Below are 21,721 nucleotides of genomic sequence, written 5' to 3'. Positions count from 1 at the left end.
CAAAAATGTTCCACAGTGTTATTTGACAGACTGAAACCCTTTAGTTGTTGTTTTATTTAACTTGAAATGAACAATGAGTTAAATCTTGAAGTGAAACTATTTTTACACTATATACAATAAAATACATGTGTATAAACGAATTAGTAAGTGTTAGTGGATATAAAAGTACATAATATACATAAGTGTGAAATTAATTTTAAATCTCAACAAGTAAGGAAGGGCTAAGTTCGAGTGTCACCGAACATTTTATACTCTCGCATGATAAAGTGATAATCGAGATTTCATTATCCGTCATTTACATATTTTTCAAATACCGTATATGAGTAAAGTTTTACCGCTACCATCATTGGTTCCTAATGTATATATTATACAGAGAAGGCATCAGATGGAATTCAAAATAGCGTTATATAGGAAGAAGGCGTGGTTGTGAACCGATTTCACCCATATTTCGTACATGTCATCAGGGTGTTAAGAAAATATTATATACCGAATTTCATTGAAATCGGTGGAGTAGTTCCTGAGATATGGTTTTTGGTCCATAAGTGGGCGGCGCCACGCCCATTTTCAATTTTTAAAAAAGCCTGGGTGCAGCTTCCTTCTGCCACTTCTTCCGTAAAATTTTGTCTTTCTGACGTTTTTTGTTAGTCGGTTAACGCACTTTTAGTGATTTTCAACATAACCTTTGTATGGGAGGTGGGCGTGGTTACTATCCGATTTCCTCCATTTTTGAACTGTATATGGAAATACCTGAAGGAAACGACTATATAGAGTTTGGTTGACATAGCTATAGTAGTTTCCGAGATATGTACAAAAAACTTAGTAGGACCACGCCTACTTTTCAAAAAAAAATACATGTGAATATGCCCCTCCCTAATGCGATCCTTTGTGCCAAATTTCACTTTAATATCTTTATTTATGGTTTAGTTATGACACTTTATAGGTTTTCGGTTTTCGCCATTTTGTGGGCGTGGCAGTGGGCCGATTTTGTCAATCTTCGAACTTAACCTTCTTATGAAGCCAAGAGATACGTGTACCAAGTTTCATCATGATATCTCAATTTTTACTCAAGTTACAGCTTGCACGGACGGACAGACGGACGGACGGACAGACAGACATCCGAATTTCAACTCTACACGTCACCCTGATCACTTTGGTATATATAATCCTATATCTGCCTCTTTTAGTTTTAGGACTTACAAACAACCGTTATGTGAACAAAACTATAATACTCTCCTTAGCAACTTTGTTGCGAGAGTATAAAAATGCGTACTTCAAATTGTGGTGATTTTTAACTTTAAATGAAAATATCTCGAAAACTATAAGTTTGAGGCGGCTATATAATATGTATTCTTAATCTGGAGCATTTCCTCTATCTAACAATACCACTTTTAACCCTAAAATGGTGGGATGGTATAAGATGGTAAGTTTCCCCAAGCTCTCTCATACTATCTTGGTGGTAAAATTTAGGGTTTCTGTTTCTTGATTTATTGCGTTTTTAATAGTTTTTAACAGTACCGTTATATAGGGGGTGAGTAGGAGTTCTTATAAGATATATACAATTACAGCTTTACATCTTAAATAAATGCTTAGTTATGGCACTTTATATGTTTTCGGTTAATGGCGATTTGTGGACGTAGCAGTGGTCCTATTACGCCACATATGAATTTACCCTGTACTAAGGAACCGACATACCAAGTTTTATCGAAATATCTTAATTTTTACTCAAGTTAACAAGTCAAGTTACAGCTTGCACGGACGGGCGGATAGACAGACAGTCAACCCGATTCCAACTTTTCTTGTCATTCTGATCATATACATATATGTATATAATCCTATATCTATCTCGCTTAGTTTTAGGTGATACGTACAACCGATAGGTGAACAAAACTATAATACTCTATAGCAACTGGTTGCAAAAGTAGAAAAATAAATGAAGTGTGAAAGTAAAATTTTTTATCTTTTTAATAATACTAGTATCATTTTCGTATTCCTATGTCTTAAAATCGGAAAAATTCGCTGCATAAAAAAAGCTGCGAGCCACTGTACATATACATAAATAATTGCTTGCTCCTCTGGTTGACGTTTTACATTTAAGGTATATCCTGGCTTTGATTGTTGCATATTGCAAGATTATTTGCAGTTTTAAATTTCATCACGAAATGTTAAGAATATTTGATAAAAACATGAATACAAATACATATTATAGTAAAAAATAATAATTTTAGTGTTTTTAAGGCGAACAGGTCTTACCAATTTTTAACTTTATCCTTTCTTGGTCCTCAAATCTGATGTTTTCAAAGTTCTCAATATCTCCCACAGATTGCGGTCGTTGCTTTTTAAAAAAACAATCTTCATGAAACCACATCGGCTGTTTTCCATCATGAAACGCAGACTACGAAAATAATTTGGTAAATTTTAAGGTCGGCTTTAGAATACCGTCCCAGGATTTCGGGAATAAAATGGGTATGGTCGGATAGGAGAAGTTCTCCAGATCAAGAATACATATAGTTATAGCCGCTTTTTTTGTTGGGAGACTTCTGTTGCGCTGCAAAAAAAAGGCACTATTAAGATTTTTTCCGATCAGCTGTTCGAGTTCTGAAGGTTTTGGCGTTTAGCAATTGGAAATGAGCGATGGCCACATTGAAATCTTACCGAAAAAAATATGTAAACGGCAAGATTTGTTGCATTGTTCAAGACCACTTATAAAAAATGTAAAACAATGAAAATCAAATGAAGTTGTGAAAGTGTTTTTGAAGTATATTTATTTTCTTAAAAAATGCACAATAAATGTAAAATTTAAATATATTTCAATGTGTAGATTAAAATGAAAATATATTAATTGCAACATGTGTGCAATTTAAGTTAAACATAGTAAAATAGCGATTATTACTTTCACAAATTTTGGACTTTATATACAAATATGTATATCGAAAACTATAAAAAAATTTATTTTAGTTACAATTCTCTGCATTTGCACAATAAGAAAAGGGTTGCCATGGTTATTTTTTTTTCGCGCCGCGCTTTATAAAATAATTAAAATAAAGCTTTATTTACAACAAATATTAAAAAAATGAATATACCGAAACGTTATAGTGAAGTGTTAGTAAGTGAAAAGTGCACAATATAAGTGAAAAAGTTACTCACAATACACAAATTATCAATGTAAAAGTTGTCAATTTTTCAACTTTAAATGCAAATATCTTTAAAACTATAAGTCAGCGGCAACTAAATGTATATATTTTCGTGATCTGGAGAACGCCACCTTTCCAGTGACACCCATTTTATCCCCGAAATCCGGGGATGCTAATCTAAATGTTACCCGATATAAAACTTAAAAAGATAAGTGTAAAATTTATTATAAATCGGTGAAACACGCATTTTAAATAGTTGATTTTTTTAACTTTAAATGCAAATATCTCAAAAACCATATATTCTTGATCTGGAGGACCTCCTCTATGCGTACATACCCATTTTAACCCCGAAATCGGGGGATGCTATTCTAAATCGCAGCCCATTTTATGCCCGAAATTCTTGGATGGTACACTGGTTTTCTCAAATTTTATATTTTACTAGTTAATAAATTTCACTAACCTGAACCATTGCCGCCAATCGAAGACTTCCTTGAGCGATAGAACACTTACACATTTTACAAGAGGCTCTACCGCTCTTGGCGTATTCACTTTTGTAAGGTAGAGCCAAATCCATATTCAAAGTGAACTGATACGTATACCAAGTGTATATAGTTCAAAATTTCTTTATTTCGCAATAAAAGAATTAACCCAGCGAGACAAAATTTCCGGGCTTAGTTCATTCAAAAACAGCCGCAAAACATTCTATATGCACTGCTACAGTTTCAATATATATTAGCGGGAGACCAGGATCACAATATTTATTGAACGTGTAGCTTACAATATTAAAGAATAGCTATCCAAATCGGAAACTATTTATATACTTATTTTCACACCCGGATGGCACGATCAAGATCCTTAACATTTTGCATGTAAATTCCCGATGTAACCCGGAACAAAAAAATTAAAACCGGTGCTATTCCCAAGAATGATAGAAACAAGATTACGCAATGACGAGTTCAAATTTTGTTCGTTCTGCGCATCTACGTCAAGGTTGACCAACGTACAATCAGCTGATTTTCAGTTGCTTGTTTTTCTTTGCAATAAGAATCAATTTTGTATTGCAGGCATACAAAAACATGAATATCATCAAAAGTTAACTTAAATATAAGTGAATATTAATAAAAGATATCAATATAAGTGAATATTTTATAGTGAACATTTACCTACATATTCATTTCGGGAAGAATTTAGTATACCGTCCCAGGATTTCAAGGATAAATAGGATATGGTCGGATAGAGGAGATTATCCTGATCAAGGATATATATGGTTATAGCCGCAGGAAGCTTATAGTTTAAGAGATATTCGCGTTTAAAATTTCAAATTTGCAATATTTTAATAACATTTTTTCTGTATTTAAAATTAATTTTGCACTTATATTTTTCAATTTTATATACCATAACACATCACTAATTCGTTTGTACACATTTATTTTGTATCATATATTGCAAAAATAGCTTTTGTTATACATTTAAATTATTGTTGGATTACGACTATTTAATAATAACAAATTCATTTCAAACTGTCAAATCATAAGTGTTACCTTATCGACATCATTTTTAAAAATAAATTTGTAAAATAATAAGTGTTACCTTATAGACATCATTTGTAATAAAGTGAACAGATTATACCCCAACTACGAGAATCAACAACCTATAAAAAAAAATGAACTTAGTCGGCCCAACACCGGGGTGTATTACATTTTTTTCGCGTAGAACTCCTTTTTGCGTGGGCGGCCTTCGGCCGCGTTTCAAAAAAAATAACCCTGGTCGAACAAACACCGGGATGTTTCAGATTTTTTTTCGCGTAGAACTCCTTTTTGCGTGGGCGGCCTTTGGCCGCGCTTCAAAAAAAAATAACCCTGGTCGGTCCAACACCGGGGTGTACCAAATTTTTTCGCGTGGAACTCATTTTTACATTGGCGGCCTTCAGGCCGCTTAAATTTTTTAATGTTTATCAACGATTATGTTTCCTTTATTTAGGGTATAATATTTCTTTTTATTTTTTATAATTTTTTTACTGTTTATCAATGATTATGTTTCCTTTATTTGGGGTATAATATTTCTTTTCATTTGTTTTTTTTTTTAGTTTGTAAAATATTTTAGTACGTTAACACTAATTATTTGACAAATTTATTTTTAAAAATGATGTCGATAAGGTAACACTTATCATTTGACAGTTTGAAATTAATTTGTTATTATTAAATAGTCGTAATTCAACAATAATTTAAATGTATGTATAATAAAAGCTATTTTTGCAATATACATATGATACAAAATAAATGTGTACAAACGAATTAGTGATGTGATAGTGTAAATATAGAAAAAATATAATTAAAATATTGCAAATTTTGCAAATATCTCGAAAACTATAATCTTCCTGTGGCTATAACCATATATATTCGTGATCAGGAGAATCTCCCCTATCCGACCATACCAGTTTTTTCCCGAAATCCTGGGACGGTATACAAAAGCCGACCCTTCATTTCATGGTATTTTCGTTGTATTATTTAATTTTGTCTCTTTGCTGTGTTTGTTTCAACTATACAGATTTATGCAAATAAAAATATTGAATATTTTGTGACCAACTATCAATTTATTTTCTAATTTAATTTTCTTTTTTTGCTGCACATATTTTCAATTAAGTTTTTATTTAAGGAACGAATCCTAAAACACATTCTAGCTCTGAAAAACAATTATTTTACTTTGGTGCTACAATTTACAAAATTACTTAAATCTGAGTGCTTCTGGACGTAATTTTTACATATGTATATGCGAATCAGTACCTCCTTCAGATAGGTGATCCACCCAAGTATAAGACGAACAATTTTCTGAATTGGCACAAATTTCGGGGTTGTCTTTACCAAGTTTGTGGCAGATGTACCTTGCCAAATTTTCAAGCGCGTCGTTGTTGAGAATCTTCAAGTCATCATTTTTTTTCATTGGGGTCAGAATGGATCAACTGACACACGTTGAAAAATATTGCCTGCAAAAATATAATAAACATACATACATGCTTATAAATAAATGGAATAAATTGCTAGTTAAGATTATTATTACAATTTGAATAAGAAACAGTGGTTTGAACAAGACTCCATCCTTTTCTGCCGTTCATTAGCCTCTGCAGGAGTTAATCTGGTTAATGTGAGAAAAGCGCTAGGTAGCAACTTCGTTAGACTCCGCGAACTTAAACCTGCAAGAGTGTTTGGTTATAAAAGTAAAATTATTGTAATCAAAATGCTATAATTACCCATTTCAAATTGCAAATTTCTTTCACATTCAAAGGCGCGGGCTAATAATAATAAGTCAACCGTGACGTCAGCAAGAACAGCTGACTGAAAGCAAACATGCGCATTGCGCAATCTTGTTTCTATCATTCTTGTGCTATTTCTATTAAAATTGTACTTGTAATATAATTGGGGTACTCACAACCCGTCGTAAAGCATCGTAAAATCGTAAAATTATAAATTTTTACACTTGTTTAAAAAAGTTGTTGTTGGATTTCATAGAAAAATGAGTTTACACATTTACAATTCTCAATGCTATGTTTTCGAATCGTTATAACTTATAAATTTATGAGACTTGTGAAAACCCTGAATATATTTTAAGAATAATAAATCTTTTGTAAGAATTACAATCAAGGTATACTCAGGAGCATATTTTGAAGCAATTTTATATAAATAATACTCATTGACTGACTTATTCGGCATAAAACTTGTATGGTTAGGATTGACTCAATTTTATTTATTTGCTATTTAAAATCATTATAAATAAAACCATGATGGTTAGCATTGACTCGATTTTATTTACTTTTGCAATACTACATACAATTAATATGCCACAGACTCCCAGGATTTCAGTAAGGTACCTCATATACAATCACCAACCATATTTGGAATAAAGTCCGCCGGATGTTGAAAACTCCTGATATTAGTTATGTGAAGGCTTGGTAACATTTTCGCTTTATTTTACCCTTTTTTCGAAATAGAAGTGGTTGTAGTCCGACTTCACACAGTTAGTCAGTATCAGTAGAATGTCTCATACTGAATTTGGTCGAAATCCGTGGAGCAGTTTCCGAGATATGTGATTTTACCTAAAAGTAAGCGGTACCACGCTCATTGTCCAATTGCCTCAGCTCCGATAAAGCGCTTTCATACCACTCGGGGCTAAAACTTAATGTCTCAGGCGTTTTTAGTTATGTTATTTATTTATTGCGTTTTTGGTAGTTTTTAGCATTTTTTAGTTTTGTACGAAGAGTGGGCGGGATTATCATCCGATTTGTAGGTATGGGAATTTGTTCTGAGATACAATCAACCATTTAGAGGACGAGGCCACGTCCATGTTTTCTCTTAAGTTTTAACCCACATGTGGTCCTTGCTATACCCTGTGCCAAATTACGGCTTTTTATCTAAATTTAATGCTTAGTTATGGCACTTTTAAGGTTTTCATTTAATAGCCCATCTACGAACTCGTCCTCTTTTATGTACCAAGAAACTAGTGAACCAAGTTTCAATTTTTTAAATTAATTTTAACTTAAGTTACAGCTTTCACGAAAATGAACTTTCTGAGTATGTGATGGTTATTTTTGAGAAACGAAAATTACTTGGTGAAATTTTAGTATGAATGAAAAAACGAATACTCCTATGCCAAATGTATGGGAACCTAAAAAAAAATAGCGACCCCTTAGAGTTAAGCTACAGCGCCTGGCTTGAGGTAGGATTTTTTGTTTGTCAATCACTAACATTTGAGGGGGTAAGAGTTGAAAAAAAAATTCAAAATTTTTTTTTGAAGCACCCTAAGCAACATGTTGCAAGAGTATACAAATATAATGAACGAAATTTTAGTTGTTAAAGGCTTAGAGATGTTAATGTTAAGACAGAAAATATTAATAAACAGCGGCGAAAAAAAACTATTTCTTAATAAGGATTCAGCCTATCCGCTCCTTGCATTGCTATTAATACTATATAACGGCCGTTTTAAGGCTCGTGAACGATGAATAACTGAAGGAATCGATGTAAATCCTATTTTCGTCTCAAAAGGCGTCCTAGTTTGCGCTATATTGCATTTTATTGTTGAGCAATAAAAATACACTTATTTACAAGTTTAGTCGCAAACAGTTCAAAATGGAGAACTTCAACACCTCAGGACACTTTTTCGAAAGAAATAATTTTTGATAGCAACGTGGATCCCAAACACTTGCTAAACAATTAGTCGATTTTTTTAAAAGACAATTTTACATAAGGACAACTGATTAGAATTATTAAACTTTCACCACCCGCTAAATCAAAATCTAAGGTAGCAGTAGAGTAATATAAAAATAAGAACAATGCATCTTTTTGAAATTATATTTATTTAATTGTATTCTACAAATGGTAAAGGTAGAAATCAATGCATTTTAATTATCAGGATATATAAATTATTATTAAATTATGAATTTTGTGAATATGTTTATTCCGAAGATTAAAAATATCCTCCTTTTTATGAGCTTCTTGCAAAATCTCTGGCACCAAAGTACAGGATTTGTCCGGAAAGTAATAGGACTCAGTCGATTTAAAAAAATGTATTGAACTAATCTTTTGAAAACTTTCAAAATAGGCTCCTTCTGTGGCGATGCAGCGCCGCAGGTGCGATTTCCAAGCATTGAAGATGTCATGAAAGGCATTATTCGCCTCTCGGAAGATTACCTTTTTGTCTAGGGATCATATTAAAATTTACATGATTACGTGAATACGTTATTCACAAATTGGGGGTCACTTTAATTTTAATTGGTTGTTTTTCAAATCCAATAGAAAACTGTTCAAGCCCCTAGGTACCGAATATTTTGACTCCGGTACCTAAAGTTGACTTTTGATAGAAAATGTTGGTCAATGTGCGATATACATATGTATCTATATAACTGAAATTAAGAGGTAATCCTTCTCTTATGTCTGTATGTCAAAAATGGGATTTTCGAATTTCGTGATGACTTGTACTGCATATATCGATCAATATGTGAGTTATCCCAATGAAAATAAGAGGGCTTGTTTTGTTCATAACAGTGTATCTTTGTGTTAATAATAGATAAATTTGAGCGAAAACTTGGCCTAACCCCCATATAACTAATATCAGGTTTTTCGAACATCCGGTTGACTTTACTCTATATGAGTGGTTTTACACCTTAAAGTATTTCTCTGGCTTTGAGTCTTGCAAGGTGCGAGAGTATAAAATGTTCGGTAGCACCCGAACTTATCTCTTTCTTACTTGTTTCCTTTTTTTTTATTTTTATATTCCATTTTATTTTGTAACCCGTAACCTCGTTTTAGAAATTAACACACGTTTGGCTAGATTCGCAACACCTGCATCCTTCTTGAAAGTCAGCATTCATTATTGGATAATATTCTACCAAATAGACCAAGTCCAGCAAGAAGTAAAAAAAACATAGCACAGATACGATGGAGAGTCCATTTGGTGACGTTCGCAGCAACTGGGACTGATGTATGGAACGATTTGGCGCATTTAATGTTGAAAGCGTACAAAATACAGCTTGTGCAAGAACTGAAACTGCTCGACTTTCCCAATTGACATTGGTTCACTCTATGGTCTCCTGAAAAGTTCCAAGAAGATTCGACAGTTTCGAGCCAAAATTGCCGCATTTGGGACGAAGAGTAACCTGAAGAGATTCAAGAACTGCCATTTCATCTAGAAAAAACAACGGGTTGGTGTGGTTTGTGGGCCGGTGAAATATATCGGTCTATATTTCTTCAAAAATGATGCTGGTGAGACCTTTTTCTACACATCGCATCAATCAATGGATTTATTGAGAGAACACTCCGCTGAGCAGATAATTTCACGTTTTTGGCTAGTCAATTGACAACCAAGATCGTGTGATATCAAATCGTTAGACTTTTTCTACCATTTTCCTGTGAAATATGTAAAGCCCAAAGTCTGTTCGGACAATCGCGTTTTGATTCAGGCCTTGGCTTGTTCAATAATCTACCCGTTTACATAGGCAAGTGAGATTATCAACTGTCAAATTTGTTGTATTTGTAATCTTCTTGGTGAATTGTAAAGTTTCGTGAATCAATATTTTTACTCGTGAACTAAGAAAGAAAATATAATAAAAATTAAAGATATGGAAGCAAAACAAAAGAACGCGATTGTATACTTGATTACAGAAATACGAAAAAGACGACAACTTAAATTGGAAAAAATATTAACTGAGATAAAAATGCAAAATTCCTTATTGCTTTTTGTAATAAATAACAATAGGCCAAAACGTTTGTGGAAACACGTAAGCAATTACATCATTTTATAAAATTCCCACTTGACGTTGTATTGTAGGAAAGGCACGGTAATTTTTGGGAGCTCGACATTGCTTTCAATAGTGAGCAATTCTTCAAGGAGAGCTTCAGAATGAGTCGGGAATCATTCAAAATTTTATGTAATGAGCTAACAAACATTGGCAAACGTGATACTACATACAGGTAATGTATTCCATTAGAAAAAAGAATAGCTATCGCTTTGTATGCCCTTGGTTCTTCTGCTGAGTACAAAACAGTTGGAAGACTATTCGGGGTTTCCAAAGCGTCTGTATGTTTTAACCTTAAAGACTTTTGGACACCGCTCTCCAAACATACTAAAACTAAATATTTAGCCAGCTCATTTCTTACGCAAGAAAAAATTACGGAGTGCATTAAAGGATTTAGAAAAATTGCATTTCCCCCACGTCTGGGCGCAGTAGGTAAGTTTATGAATTTGAAATATTTTACCCATAACATGCAAATAAAATTTATTTCAGATGAATTTCATATTGAGATTAGGCCCTCCGCATCTGATGCTGTTGACTATTTCAACTAAAAAGGTTGGTACTCAATGGTTTTACTAGCCCTCGTAGACTACAGGTAAGTTAACAACATACATGTTTTGGAAAATACTTAAAACATTTTTTTTAGATATAGGTTTATTTATGTACATTAATGTGGAGCACCTGGTCGTTGTAATGATTCCCAAATATTTGAAAAATCCGACTTGAAAAGAATTTTGCAAAACCCTCTGCTTAAAGAGAATGCGAAAAAACTTTGTGACATTAATGTCCCAATTGTAGTTCTAGGAGACTCGGCGTTTCGCTTTACTCCGTTTCTAATGAAGCCCTATAATATAACCAAGCCGCTGAGGATCACGAGAATATTTTCAATTACCACTTATCTAAATCTCGAAGGGTTTTGGAGAACGCTTTTGGCCACCTGAAGGCAAGGTATAGAAGGATAGGGAAAGGAATTGAGAACGATATTAAAAACGCTATATTAATAAAAAAATTGTTCTTGCGTCTTGCACAATTTTGTAAATGAAATGAATGATAGCATAAATACGAAATGGTTGCAAATGCAAACAAATTTCGAAAGCGCACACCCACGAGAGCAACCTGATCCATTATTCATTTTTGGAACCGACGACCCTAATGCAGAGAACATCAGAAAATCTATAGCTCTATTTCTATGTAAGTTTAAGTGTTTTATTTTATCAGTTCATTTTTTCATTTACAGTCAATTCATTTTTCATATTAATATATCACAATATAACAATATTAATTCATTAACAAAAGAAAATAATTCATAAGAAAAACAAAATAATTAATAAAAACTTAAAATTTATATACATACATAACAATATAAAATAAAAAAAGAAAATCATATACATATACATATACATATATAAAATAAAAAAAATCTTCTCCTGGACTAGATATATGCTTCGTGGTGTCAAACGTAATTCTCACGTTTTCAAGGATATGTTGTTATATGCTTCTAAGAATTTTTCGAGGATGGCATTTCTTTCTCTTTCAATTTCAGGGGCCTCCTTGCCATCCTCTTTAATTGCTTCAATTTCAACCTTAATTTTTCTATTTGAAGCCCGGAATTCCTCCAAAAATTCATTTTGAATATTATTTGAAGTATGTTTTTTTCTTTTTCTAGAAAGGTTCCTCGTCTACAAACGGCAATTCTTCCTGGGAATCCAGCGTAATGGAAGAGCTGTTAAGGGGTGATGCACAGTCTACAACTTCGTGAACTGTAATAAATTAGTTTATAAAAATAAATATAAACTTTTCAAATTTCTGTTTTGTTTTACTAACCTGTGCTCTCCTCCACCAATGTTTCCAAATTGAAACTTTTATAGCTCCCTAGGATACTATTTATTTTAGGGTAGAATTCCCATGTCGAAGGGCTGCCGCCAGAAGGACCAATAGATTTCCTCTCATCTCTGTAAATTTTTTTTTGTAATTTTTTGAAAACTTTTATATGAATAAATGCACATGCATATTAAATAAACTTACCTGTATTTATTTGACAAATTATGTATTTTCACACGAATTTCATTAGCGGAATATACATGCCACTTTGTGGCCATTTCTACAGACATATCCTTAAAAACGTGAGAATTACGTTTTACACCACGAAGCTGTGGCAATTTTTCCTCCCACAAGCATAAAAGAAGTTCAACTTTGTCTTTGTTCCACCTTGATCTCTTTTTCCTGAAAAATTAACAAATTTACATATATTTTAAATAATAATTTTATTAAAAATAAGTTTACTAATCTCTTTCCCTCGCTGTCGGCCATTTTTGTTTACTTTGTCATTTGACATTTCTACTCTTTTTCGCAAAAATTATCGATAAAATTAGGAATAACACCGCTAATCTAGTTGTGTAATCTGAGATTAATTTTTAATCTCGGATTAACTAGAGAGGAATTTTGTATGGTAAATCTCGTTTCTTAATTACGGATTATCGAGTTAATCTCGTTAATGGAGATAATCTCGTTATATGTAAACATACTATTATTCGAGACTAAACGAGAATTGATAAAAATAATAGATACATAATAGAGAAATAATAATAATTGGAAAAATAAAAAGAAATTAAAACATCGATACTCGTATTCTCAATATACGAGTCTGAAAAGGAATTGGTTAAAACGAGACATTCATAATAGGAAAATTTATAATTTATAATTTATAATTAATTATTACTAATTTTATTTTGTTTTTATGAAAATATGAAAAACTTTACAATCACTTCACTTCAACGAAAATGGGAAGGTTATGTTCGAAATTATGCTTCACTGTTGTAAATTCGAATGGGTACTGTTGACTCATGCACTGATCGTTTTCGAATTATCTTTCCAATCACTTCGATAGATATTGTTATGAGGTAATGCACCGCGACCTAGGGTCTATTGTGCCCTCTCCTATATCATATATTAATCATATATCATATCTCCTGTTAAAAGAACTAAAGTTGACCGGTACACAACGTGGCGCACTGGGAGTCCCTCGAAACTCAAACAACGACTTCTCTGTTGCTAGGGTGAAAAGGGTGATTAGCCATGTTGTTTGCCTGTAACCAGCCCCTTCGGGCTCTGGTCAAGAAGTGTGCATTGGGCGTAGGATTAGTAGCCTGCGTTGCCCCGGGCGAGCGCTGGTCCGTCCGTGTTTTCCGGGATCGGTCAAGCGAAGGACAGGCCTCAGGGAACTGGGGTAGGAGCATAGACACCGAGGGTATACCCGTTCCTGTCTATTTCGGCCCGCCCCCCTACACACGATGCGCTGGTAAAACAAAACAGAAGATAATGAATAACTTACTGAGAAACAATACAACCAACGCTACGAGGAACAGTGATAACAGTAGCAACATCTATGCCGCTCTGATGAGTAGCGGATCTAGAGCAATGAACAACGGAATTAGCACGGAGCTAGATAGAAACTACTCTCAGGGAGGTCCAAGTTCGGATATAGACCCCTTTAAACGGGCACCGAGATTAGGTAGATCGCCCACAAATGCGCTGAGTGTCGAAAAGCCGACAAGGGCAAGATCATCACCACCAGCCCTGCAAGATAGCACACCACTGGCTAAGCAAGCACTCTCATGTGTAGACTACATGAGAGAACTAGGAGAAGAGATTAAGAAGCTAACGGAATTGATGTGTCCACCCCAGCGAACCATCAATAATAACATACGGGACCTTCTTAGTAACATAGGAGTACTATATGGAAAAGCACAGCGTGAGCAGATAAAAATGAAAGAAAGAAGAAACTTTCTGAATATGCCCCCGACCACGGATGTAACACCAAAAATACCCCGTGATGAAAAGCAGGCCAAACGACGGACCCCAACGAAGAAAAACAAACCCACCCATGCCGAGGAGTCACGGCAGCCCAAAGAGGGGAAAACAGATAAGCCTGCCATAGGTGCTCCAAAGGATGATTGGACCGAAGTAAAACGGAAGAAGAGGACGACATATAAGCAGTCGCGACAGCCTGATGCCATCATAATTGCGCGAACAAGGAATATGAAGTACAGCGACATTCTCAGGGCAGTTAAGAAAGAAGCTGCTCTCCAGAAGCTGGGTGAAAATGCGCAAAAGGAAAATACAAGCGAATTCAAAAATGAGATAGGTAAAGTTCTGGGGAATCAGCCAAAAATTAAAGCACTTACCCACGAAACAACGATAGGGATTCGGGACTTAGACGAAATAACCTCTGAAGACGACATCTGCAGTGCTATACGTGCACAAATAAAGGAGCTAGATGACATTGATAAAGCATCAATAAAAAGCATCAGAGCGGCATATGCGGGCACGCAAACAGCCGTGCAAAGGCTCTCTGCTCACCAGGCGAAATTCCTACTTGACGCGAGGAAAATAAAAATAGGATGGGTTGTTTGCCGGATCAGGGAAAGACCGACCCTTAAGAAGTGTTCTACGTGCTTGGAATATGGCCAACAAGCGAAGAATTGTAGCAACCCAGCTGACAGAAGCCAGTGCTGCCTTAAATGTGGAGAAAAGGGGCACTTTGCAAAGACATGCGAAAAAAACCATCCTGCTACGCGTGTAAAAAAACTGGTCGAGAGAGCACAGACCACCAAATTGGGAGTAAAAAATGTCGTATGTACATAGAAGCGTGCAAAAAGGCTAAAACATGAGAGTCTTGCAACTTAACCTCAACCACTGCGAAGCAGCGCAAGAGTTACTCACGCAAACGGTGTTTGAGCAAAAAGTGGAGCGAGCAGTACAAAAATCTGGGTACTGAAAACTAGAGCTCCGATCAAACAAAAAAAGCTGCTGTATGGGCCTGCGGGAACAAGCCATTCCAAAGCAAGCCATTATCAGGACAAGCCTACTACACACGTGCAAAAATTTGTGGTATAAACTTTTACAGCTGCTACATCCCACCGAGCGTTCAACAAAATGAATACGAAAGAGTTCTAGATAATTTGGTACGAGACATTGCAAATACAACAATGAACATTGTAGCAGGAGACTTCAATGCGTGGGCAATAGAATGGGGCAGCACCCACACAAATAGGAAAGGGGACGCGCTCCTAAAGGCGTTCTCAACGCTTGACATTGTGCTGTTAAATACTGGTAACAAGAACACCTTCGAAAAAAACGGACGCGGTTCCGTAATTGACATAACTTTTGCCAGTAGCTCCCTGGTGCGGAAGATTACCTGGCAGGTAAGCGACCTATACACGCACAGTGACCACCTGGGCCTCTTGATAGAAATAGACAACCCCACGCCGTTACAAGGATTCTGTCCATCAAGAAAAGCCCAAACCAGAGGCTGGAAAGTCGACACCCTTGATGAAGAGGTATTCAAGTTGATATTGGATAGCAACCCGAACAACGCTGCTGCAGAAACGGAACAACAGGTGGAACACTTAATACGACACATCAGCAAGGCATGTGACGCCGCTATGTGCAGAAAAAGGCAAGGCACGCACAGGAAACCTGCATACTGGTGGAATGACGAAATTGAAGTCCAACGAAGCGCATGTCACAAAGCAAGGCGCCTGTGCCAAAGAGGGCGACAATCGACGAATTACGCAGTGCTACAGGAATGTTTTAAGAGGAAGCGAAACGACCTCAAAAAAACTATTAAAAAGAGAAAGGCCTCCTGCTTCAAAGAGCTGTGCAATAAACTCGACGAAAATCCAAGGGATGATGCCTACAGGATAGTGATGACAAAAGTTCGAGAATACAAAGGCCAAGCTCCAACCTGTTCCAAACTACTAAAGACTGTAGTAGAAACCCTCTTTCCCGCGCAACCGTCAGAAGAATATCGATCAGAAGAAACCGGAACAATACCTACACCAGTCACTAACAAAGAGGTTGTAGAGGCAGCAGAAAGGTTCGCCAATAACAAGGCATCAGGGCTGGACGGCATACCTAACAGGGCCCTAAAGATAGCCATTAAACACTACACTGACCCGTTCACATGACTGTTCGAAAAGTGCCTACGAGAGGGCTTATTTCCAAAAATTTGGAAAATGCAACGTCTGGTTCTAAGTCTAAAACCAAACAAACCGCCTGGAGAACCAAACTCGTACCGACCACTGTGCATGTTAGACACGGTGGGGAAAATACTAGATCGAATAATAAGCGTGCGCCTGAAGCAACATCTCGAAAAAGAGCAACCCGGACTGGCCGATAACCAATACGGATTTCGCAGACACAGGTCAACAATAGACGCAATCAAAAAGCTTACTGACGTCGCAAGTAAAGCTATAGAAGGAACTCGATGGATGTATGGCTCCAAAGAGTACTGCGCGGTAGTCACTTTCGATGTTAAGAATGCCTTTAATTCAGCCTACTGGCCGCATATAATAAGAGCTCTCCAATTAAAGAAAACACCACCCTATTTGCTGAATATCGTCTCCAACCTGTCGGATAGGGTCCTGCTATACGAGACAGACGAAGGACCACAACGCTATATGGTGACGGGAGGAGTTCCACAAGGCTCAGTCCTAGGCCCACTCCTGTGGAATATCTTATATGATGGAGTGCTGCGCCTCCCATTACCCAAGCAGGTGCAAATAATTGGATACGCGGATGACATCGCGGTGACTGTGGTAGCAAAAGAAATTCACGAAATAGAGCGTTTCTGCAATCATGCAGCGGAAAAAATCAAAGAATGGCTTAGGGTAACAAAGCTCCAACTAGCTGGCCAAAAGACGGAAGCAGTACTAATCACAAGCAGGAAGAAATTAGAGGTTGCTTCACTCAATATTGACGGATATACCATTACCACACAGCAATCTCTTTGATATCTAGGAGTGATGATAGACTCGAGGTTAAGTTACAAGACGCATATAGACAAAGCCTGTGAAAAAGCATCTAGGGTGACGGCGGCGCTAACGAGGATAATGGCCAACATTGGTGGACCAAGTCAGAATAGACGAGTCCTCTTGGCCAAAGTGAGTCAGTCAATACTTATGTATGCTGCACGAATATGGGGGATAGCGCTGCAGCAGAAAACATACGCAGAAAAGGCGAAATCAATAGTACGACTGAATGCAATCAGAGTTGCATGTGCCTTCCGCACTGTATCACATCAGGCGGCTGGAGTTATATCAGGCCTCATGCCACCAGACATAATGCCCATGGAAATGAAGCGAGTATTCGACAAAACGAAAAGCACTGGCGCTCGCTTAACAAATGAAGAGAGGAAGCAGGAAAGACAAAGGAGCCTAACCGAATGTCAGAAACGATGGGACGAAGCAACTACGGGGAGATGGACGCACAGGCTTATTAGAAGCATACAACCATGGATAGAACGGAAACACGGGGAAACTGATTTTTACCTTACGCAGTTTTTAACAGGTCATGGATGTTATAGAGAATATTTATACAAATACGGACATGACGATGGAACAAACTGCTCCTACTGCAGCAACAGCAATGAAAATGCATTACATATCTTCTTTTCCTGCCCAAAATATGAAAAAGAAAGACTAGAAATAGAGAATATGATAAACGATCGCGTTACTCCGGAGAACATAGTGCCTTACATGATCGCATCGAAGGTGGTCTGGGACAGAATGAGAGCGTGGGCAGCTATAGCTATGCAAGAGTTAAGAAAGGAAGAGTGGCAACGCAGCGAAAACAGAAGGATTAATCGGAATCAGACCGAAAATGTGTGAATGAAGAGCCGAATGGCTAAGCTTGGTCCCACGATGTAATGCTTAACGGCCGTTCCGTGGGCCAAATACAAGCAAAGACGACGGAGTTCAGGGTTTAGTACGTAGGCGTATTGTGTCGCAAGTCCAGCTTGGGCGTGCGGCCAATACGAATCGTGCATCTTCTTCTTCTTAATTGGCGTATACACCGTTTACGCGATTATAGCCGAGTTAACAACAGCGCGCCAGTCGTTTCTTCTTTTCGCTACGTGGCGCCAGTTGGATATTCCAAGCGAAGCCAAGTCCTTCTCCACTTGGTCCTTCCAACGGCGTGGAGGTCTTCCTCTTCCTCTGCTTCCCCCGGCGGGTACAGCGTCGAATACTTTCAGAGCTGGAGTGTTTTCATCCATCCGGACAACATGACCTAGCCAGCGTAGCCGCTGTCTTTTAATTCGCTGAACTATGTCAATGTCGTCGTATATCTCGTACAGCTCATCGTTCCATCGACTGCGATATTCGCCGTGGCCAATGCGCAAAGGACCATAAATCTTTCGCAGAATTTTTCTCTCGAAAACTCGTAACGTCGACTCATCGGTTGGTGTCATCGCCCAAGCCTCTGCACCATATAGCAGGACGGGAATTATGAGCGACTTATAGAGTTTAGCTTTTGTTCGTCGGGAGAGGACTTTACTTTTCAATTGCCTACTCAGTCCGAAGTAGCACATGTTGGCAAGAGCAATCCTGCGTTGGATTTCCAGGCTGACATTGTTGGTGGTGTTAATGCTGGTTCCTAAATAGACGAAATTATCTACAACTTCAAAGTTATGACTGTCAACAGTGACGTGAGAGCCAAGTCGCGAGTGCGACGACTGTTTGTTTGATGACAGGAGATATTTCGTTTTGCCCTCGTTCACTGCCAGACCCATTTTCTGTGCTTCCTTGTCCAGCCTGGAGGAAGCAGAACTAACGGCGCGGGTGTTGAGGCCGATGATATTAATATCGTCGGCATACGCCAGCGGCTGTACACTCCTATAGAAGATGGTACCTTCTCTGTTTAGTTCTGCAGCTCGAACTATTTTCTCCTCGTTTGGTATCGAACGGTATCGAATGGTATCGATTAGCTCGCCTTCGAACGGATGTTCTTAGGCTACCCAGAGGATACTTGGTCAAAGACCGGAAGTAGTGAGCTGCTTGAGCCATGTGTAAAAGAATCGTTTCTGGCCACTCCCAAGTGAATGGCGATCAGAGAACTTTCTTCATTTGCGTGAACTTCTACTCATGACTCCATCCTCCACGAAACGTGCATATCGTCCGGAAAAATGACGATATCTTTGAAGATCCCCCCTCCGAAACCAAAAAAAAAAAAAAAAAAAAAAACAGACACAGGCAAGTCTTTGCAGCTTTGGCAGTCTCCGGATCACCGAAGACTGAGCTGCTTTGGTGGCTCATGCAACCGCTCCATAGGTGATAATGGGCGTTACTAACATGGTATACAGGCATCTAATGATTCTTGGCTTGCAACCCTATGATCTGCCGGCCAGGCGTCTGCATACCATAAGTGCTCTAGTTGCTTTGGACAGCGTTAAGTCCAAATGTCTACTCCACCGTAGTGAGGAGTCTAAAGTAAAGCCAAGGAATTTGACCTCCTTCGACATTTCCACCTCTGTGCCTCCTATTGTTAGGGACCTCAGGCCCTGTAGAGATCTCCGCTTAGTGAATGGGATTACGGTAGTTTTTGCTGGGTTGATGTTTAGCCCTACCGTTTTGCACCATCCTTTCGCCAGGTTTAAGCCCCTTTGGACAATGTCGCAGAGAGTGTTTTCTGCCGATCCGCGTACACTTAACAGCGGATTCCATTGCTGGAGAGCAACTCGAGGAGTACCAGAGGGGATAGTACTCCCCCCTGTGGGCATCCCCTTGTGGGGCCAAGACGAATCTTGCTTTCCCCCACCGTTGTTTCCGCTACCCTAGTACGCAGAAGAGCTTTTATCCATCTGCATATTGGAGTGGTAACTTTCCTTCTCTCAAGTGCCTTGATCACGCTAGTGTGAAACGCATTATCAAAGGCACCCTCAATGTCTAGGAAGTCGCAGATCGCAACCTCGCCGTTATCCAGCGAATCTTACAGCTCAGACGTGAGTTTGTACAGAGCAGTGTTTGTGGATGTACCCGCTCTGTACGCATGTTGCCTGGCATGTAGTGGTGCGATCTGCGCTTCCGATCGAATGTGGTTATCTATTACTTTCTCCATCCCTTTTAGCATGAAGGATGTGAGACTTATAGGCCAGAATTATTTGGCTAGCGAATAGTCTCTCCTCCTTACCTTGGGGATGCAGATTACTTTTGCAATTCTCCATGGCTCAGGGATATACGACATCGCCAGGCTGTCTCTCATCAGCCTTAGCAGGTGTTGCAGGAGAGTATCCATAGTCAGCTTGTCTGAGCGGTCCGGCCAACGTTTGTCCGATGCTGGAGTTAGGTCAGCTAGAACTGTCTCCGGGAAGTGCGCCTGTAGGAGTGTTTCTGCCCTCTCCTCCGCGCTAGTCGTATAGGTCCCGTCCTGTCGTTTTAGGGATAATACTGTGTCCGTCTTACCTCTCGACAACGCCTTATGCAGCCGAGCTGCCTCCGGGGTCGAGGAGACGCTGTCAGAGAATTTTCTGAAACTGTTTGTCTTGGCAAGCCTGATCTCCTTATTGTAGATTGTTAGGTGCCGTTTGTACTCTTCCCAACTGCCTGTGCGCTTGGCTTTATTAAACAGCCTTCGCACCTTATGTCTAAGAGCTGAGAGTTTACTAGACCACCAGGGGCAGGTTTGTTTACTGGTGGTCGCTTTCGGTGGACAGGCACAATGATAGGCGTCCATAATAGACTGGTTTATTGCACTCAGTGTGCTCTCCAGTCCAACTGTGGTGGATCTACCATCTGCCTGCCTCACTCTGCTTATGTTTTTGCTTAGGGTTTCTTTGAAAATACCCTAGTTCGTATTTCTAGGGTAGCGTGTCGGAGGTTTGTCCTCGACTTCTACCCTCAGAGCAAAACGAATGATCCTGTGATCTGACAATGGGGGCTCTTTTGACACCCGCCACTGCGAGATCAGCCCGATCATGTCGTCATTGCTCAGGGTAATATCCAGGACCTCCCTGCGAACACTAGTTACAAAAGTGAGCTCACAGCCCACATTCTCTATGATCATATTATTACTGATTATAAATTCTAGAAGTGACTCACCCCTCACGTTGCAGTCCGTGCTACCCCATTCCGTGGCATCGCATCCCAGGGTCATTGGAAGTTTGTTGATCCTGCAATACTCCACCAGATTGAGTATCGATGGGCGGGATGCTATGGCCGTCTCCCCCAGGAAGTAGGCGGATGAGAGGACGAAGTCCGAACCCTCCTTGTCCTTCACCTGTACCGCCACCAGATCTTGCGTTAGAAACTCTGAAATACAGAAAAAGTCTATATCGGCTCTAACGACTACACAAGAGCGGGGTCTCTGGCTAGAGAGATCCCAGATTACCTTGCTTCCTTTCGTGTTGAGGCCTCTTACCTCTCCTCTAACCACCCAAGGCTCTTGGATTAAGAGGATGCTCAGGTTATCCGAAACGAACCTTTTCACGATGACAGCCGAGGCTGCCGATGCGTGATGTAGGTTCACCTGA

General features: G+C 38.3%; 2 protein-coding genes across 3 annotated transcripts in view; both read right to left on the bottom strand.

Annotated features, from left to right (window-relative positions):
- LOC120780301 (poly [ADP-ribose] polymerase) overlaps positions 1 to 3,864 on the bottom strand; it is an 86,064-nt gene extending 82,200 nt beyond the window's left edge. For both annotated transcript variants that reach the window (XM_040112591.1, XM_040112593.1), the window contains exons 1-2: positions 3,592 to 3,864; positions 2,251 to 2,392 (exon numbers count right to left, since the gene is read on the bottom strand). In XM_040112591.1, coding sequence (XP_039968525.1) covers positions 2,251 to 2,392; positions 3,592 to 3,705 — 256 coding nt within the window. In that variant the 5' untranslated portion in view covers positions 3,706 to 3,864. The remainder of the gene's footprint in view (positions 1 to 2,250; positions 2,393 to 3,591) is intronic.
- A 7,976-nt stretch (positions 3,865 to 11,840) lies between these two features.
- LOC120780433 lies at positions 11,841 to 12,744 on the bottom strand. Its single transcript, XM_040112710.1, has 4 exons — positions 12,697 to 12,744; positions 12,439 to 12,636; positions 12,238 to 12,365; positions 11,841 to 12,173 (listed from the first exon to the last, which is right to left on the bottom strand). The coding sequence occupies exons 2-4, from the start codon at positions 12,522 to 12,524 to the stop codon at positions 12,076 to 12,078; spliced, it is 312 nt and encodes a 103-aa protein (XP_039968644.1). The 5' UTR covers positions 12,525 to 12,636; positions 12,697 to 12,744; the 3' UTR covers positions 11,841 to 12,075.
- Between the last annotated feature and the right edge of the window lie 8,977 nt (positions 12,745 to 21,721).

This window comes from Bactrocera tryoni, unplaced genomic scaffold, assembly GCF_016617805.1.
Source record: "Bactrocera tryoni isolate S06 unplaced genomic scaffold, CSIRO_BtryS06_freeze2 scaffold_25, whole genome shotgun sequence".
Classification (NCBI taxonomy): domain Eukaryota; kingdom Metazoa; phylum Arthropoda; class Insecta; order Diptera; family Tephritidae; genus Bactrocera; species Bactrocera tryoni.
The sequence above is the reverse complement of the archived record's forward strand: the minus strand, read 5'-3'. Positions and strand labels throughout refer to the sequence as shown.

What these genes read in the sequence shown, in the direction of transcription:
- LOC120780433 (XM_040112710.1), bottom strand. Translation starts at nt 12,524, where the DNA reads ATGTCTGTAGAAATGGCCACAAAGTGGCATGTATATTCCGCTAATGAA. An exon ending in AATTTGTCAAATAAATACAG is followed by an intron (nt 12,366 to 12,438) that starts GTAAGTTTATTT and finishes AAAAATTTACAG; the next exon opens with AGATGAGAGGAAATCTATTG. An exon ending in ATTGGTGGAGGAGAGCACAG is followed by an intron (nt 12,174 to 12,237) that starts GTTAGTAAAACA and finishes AATTTATTACAG; the next exon opens with TTCACGAAGTTGTAGACTGT.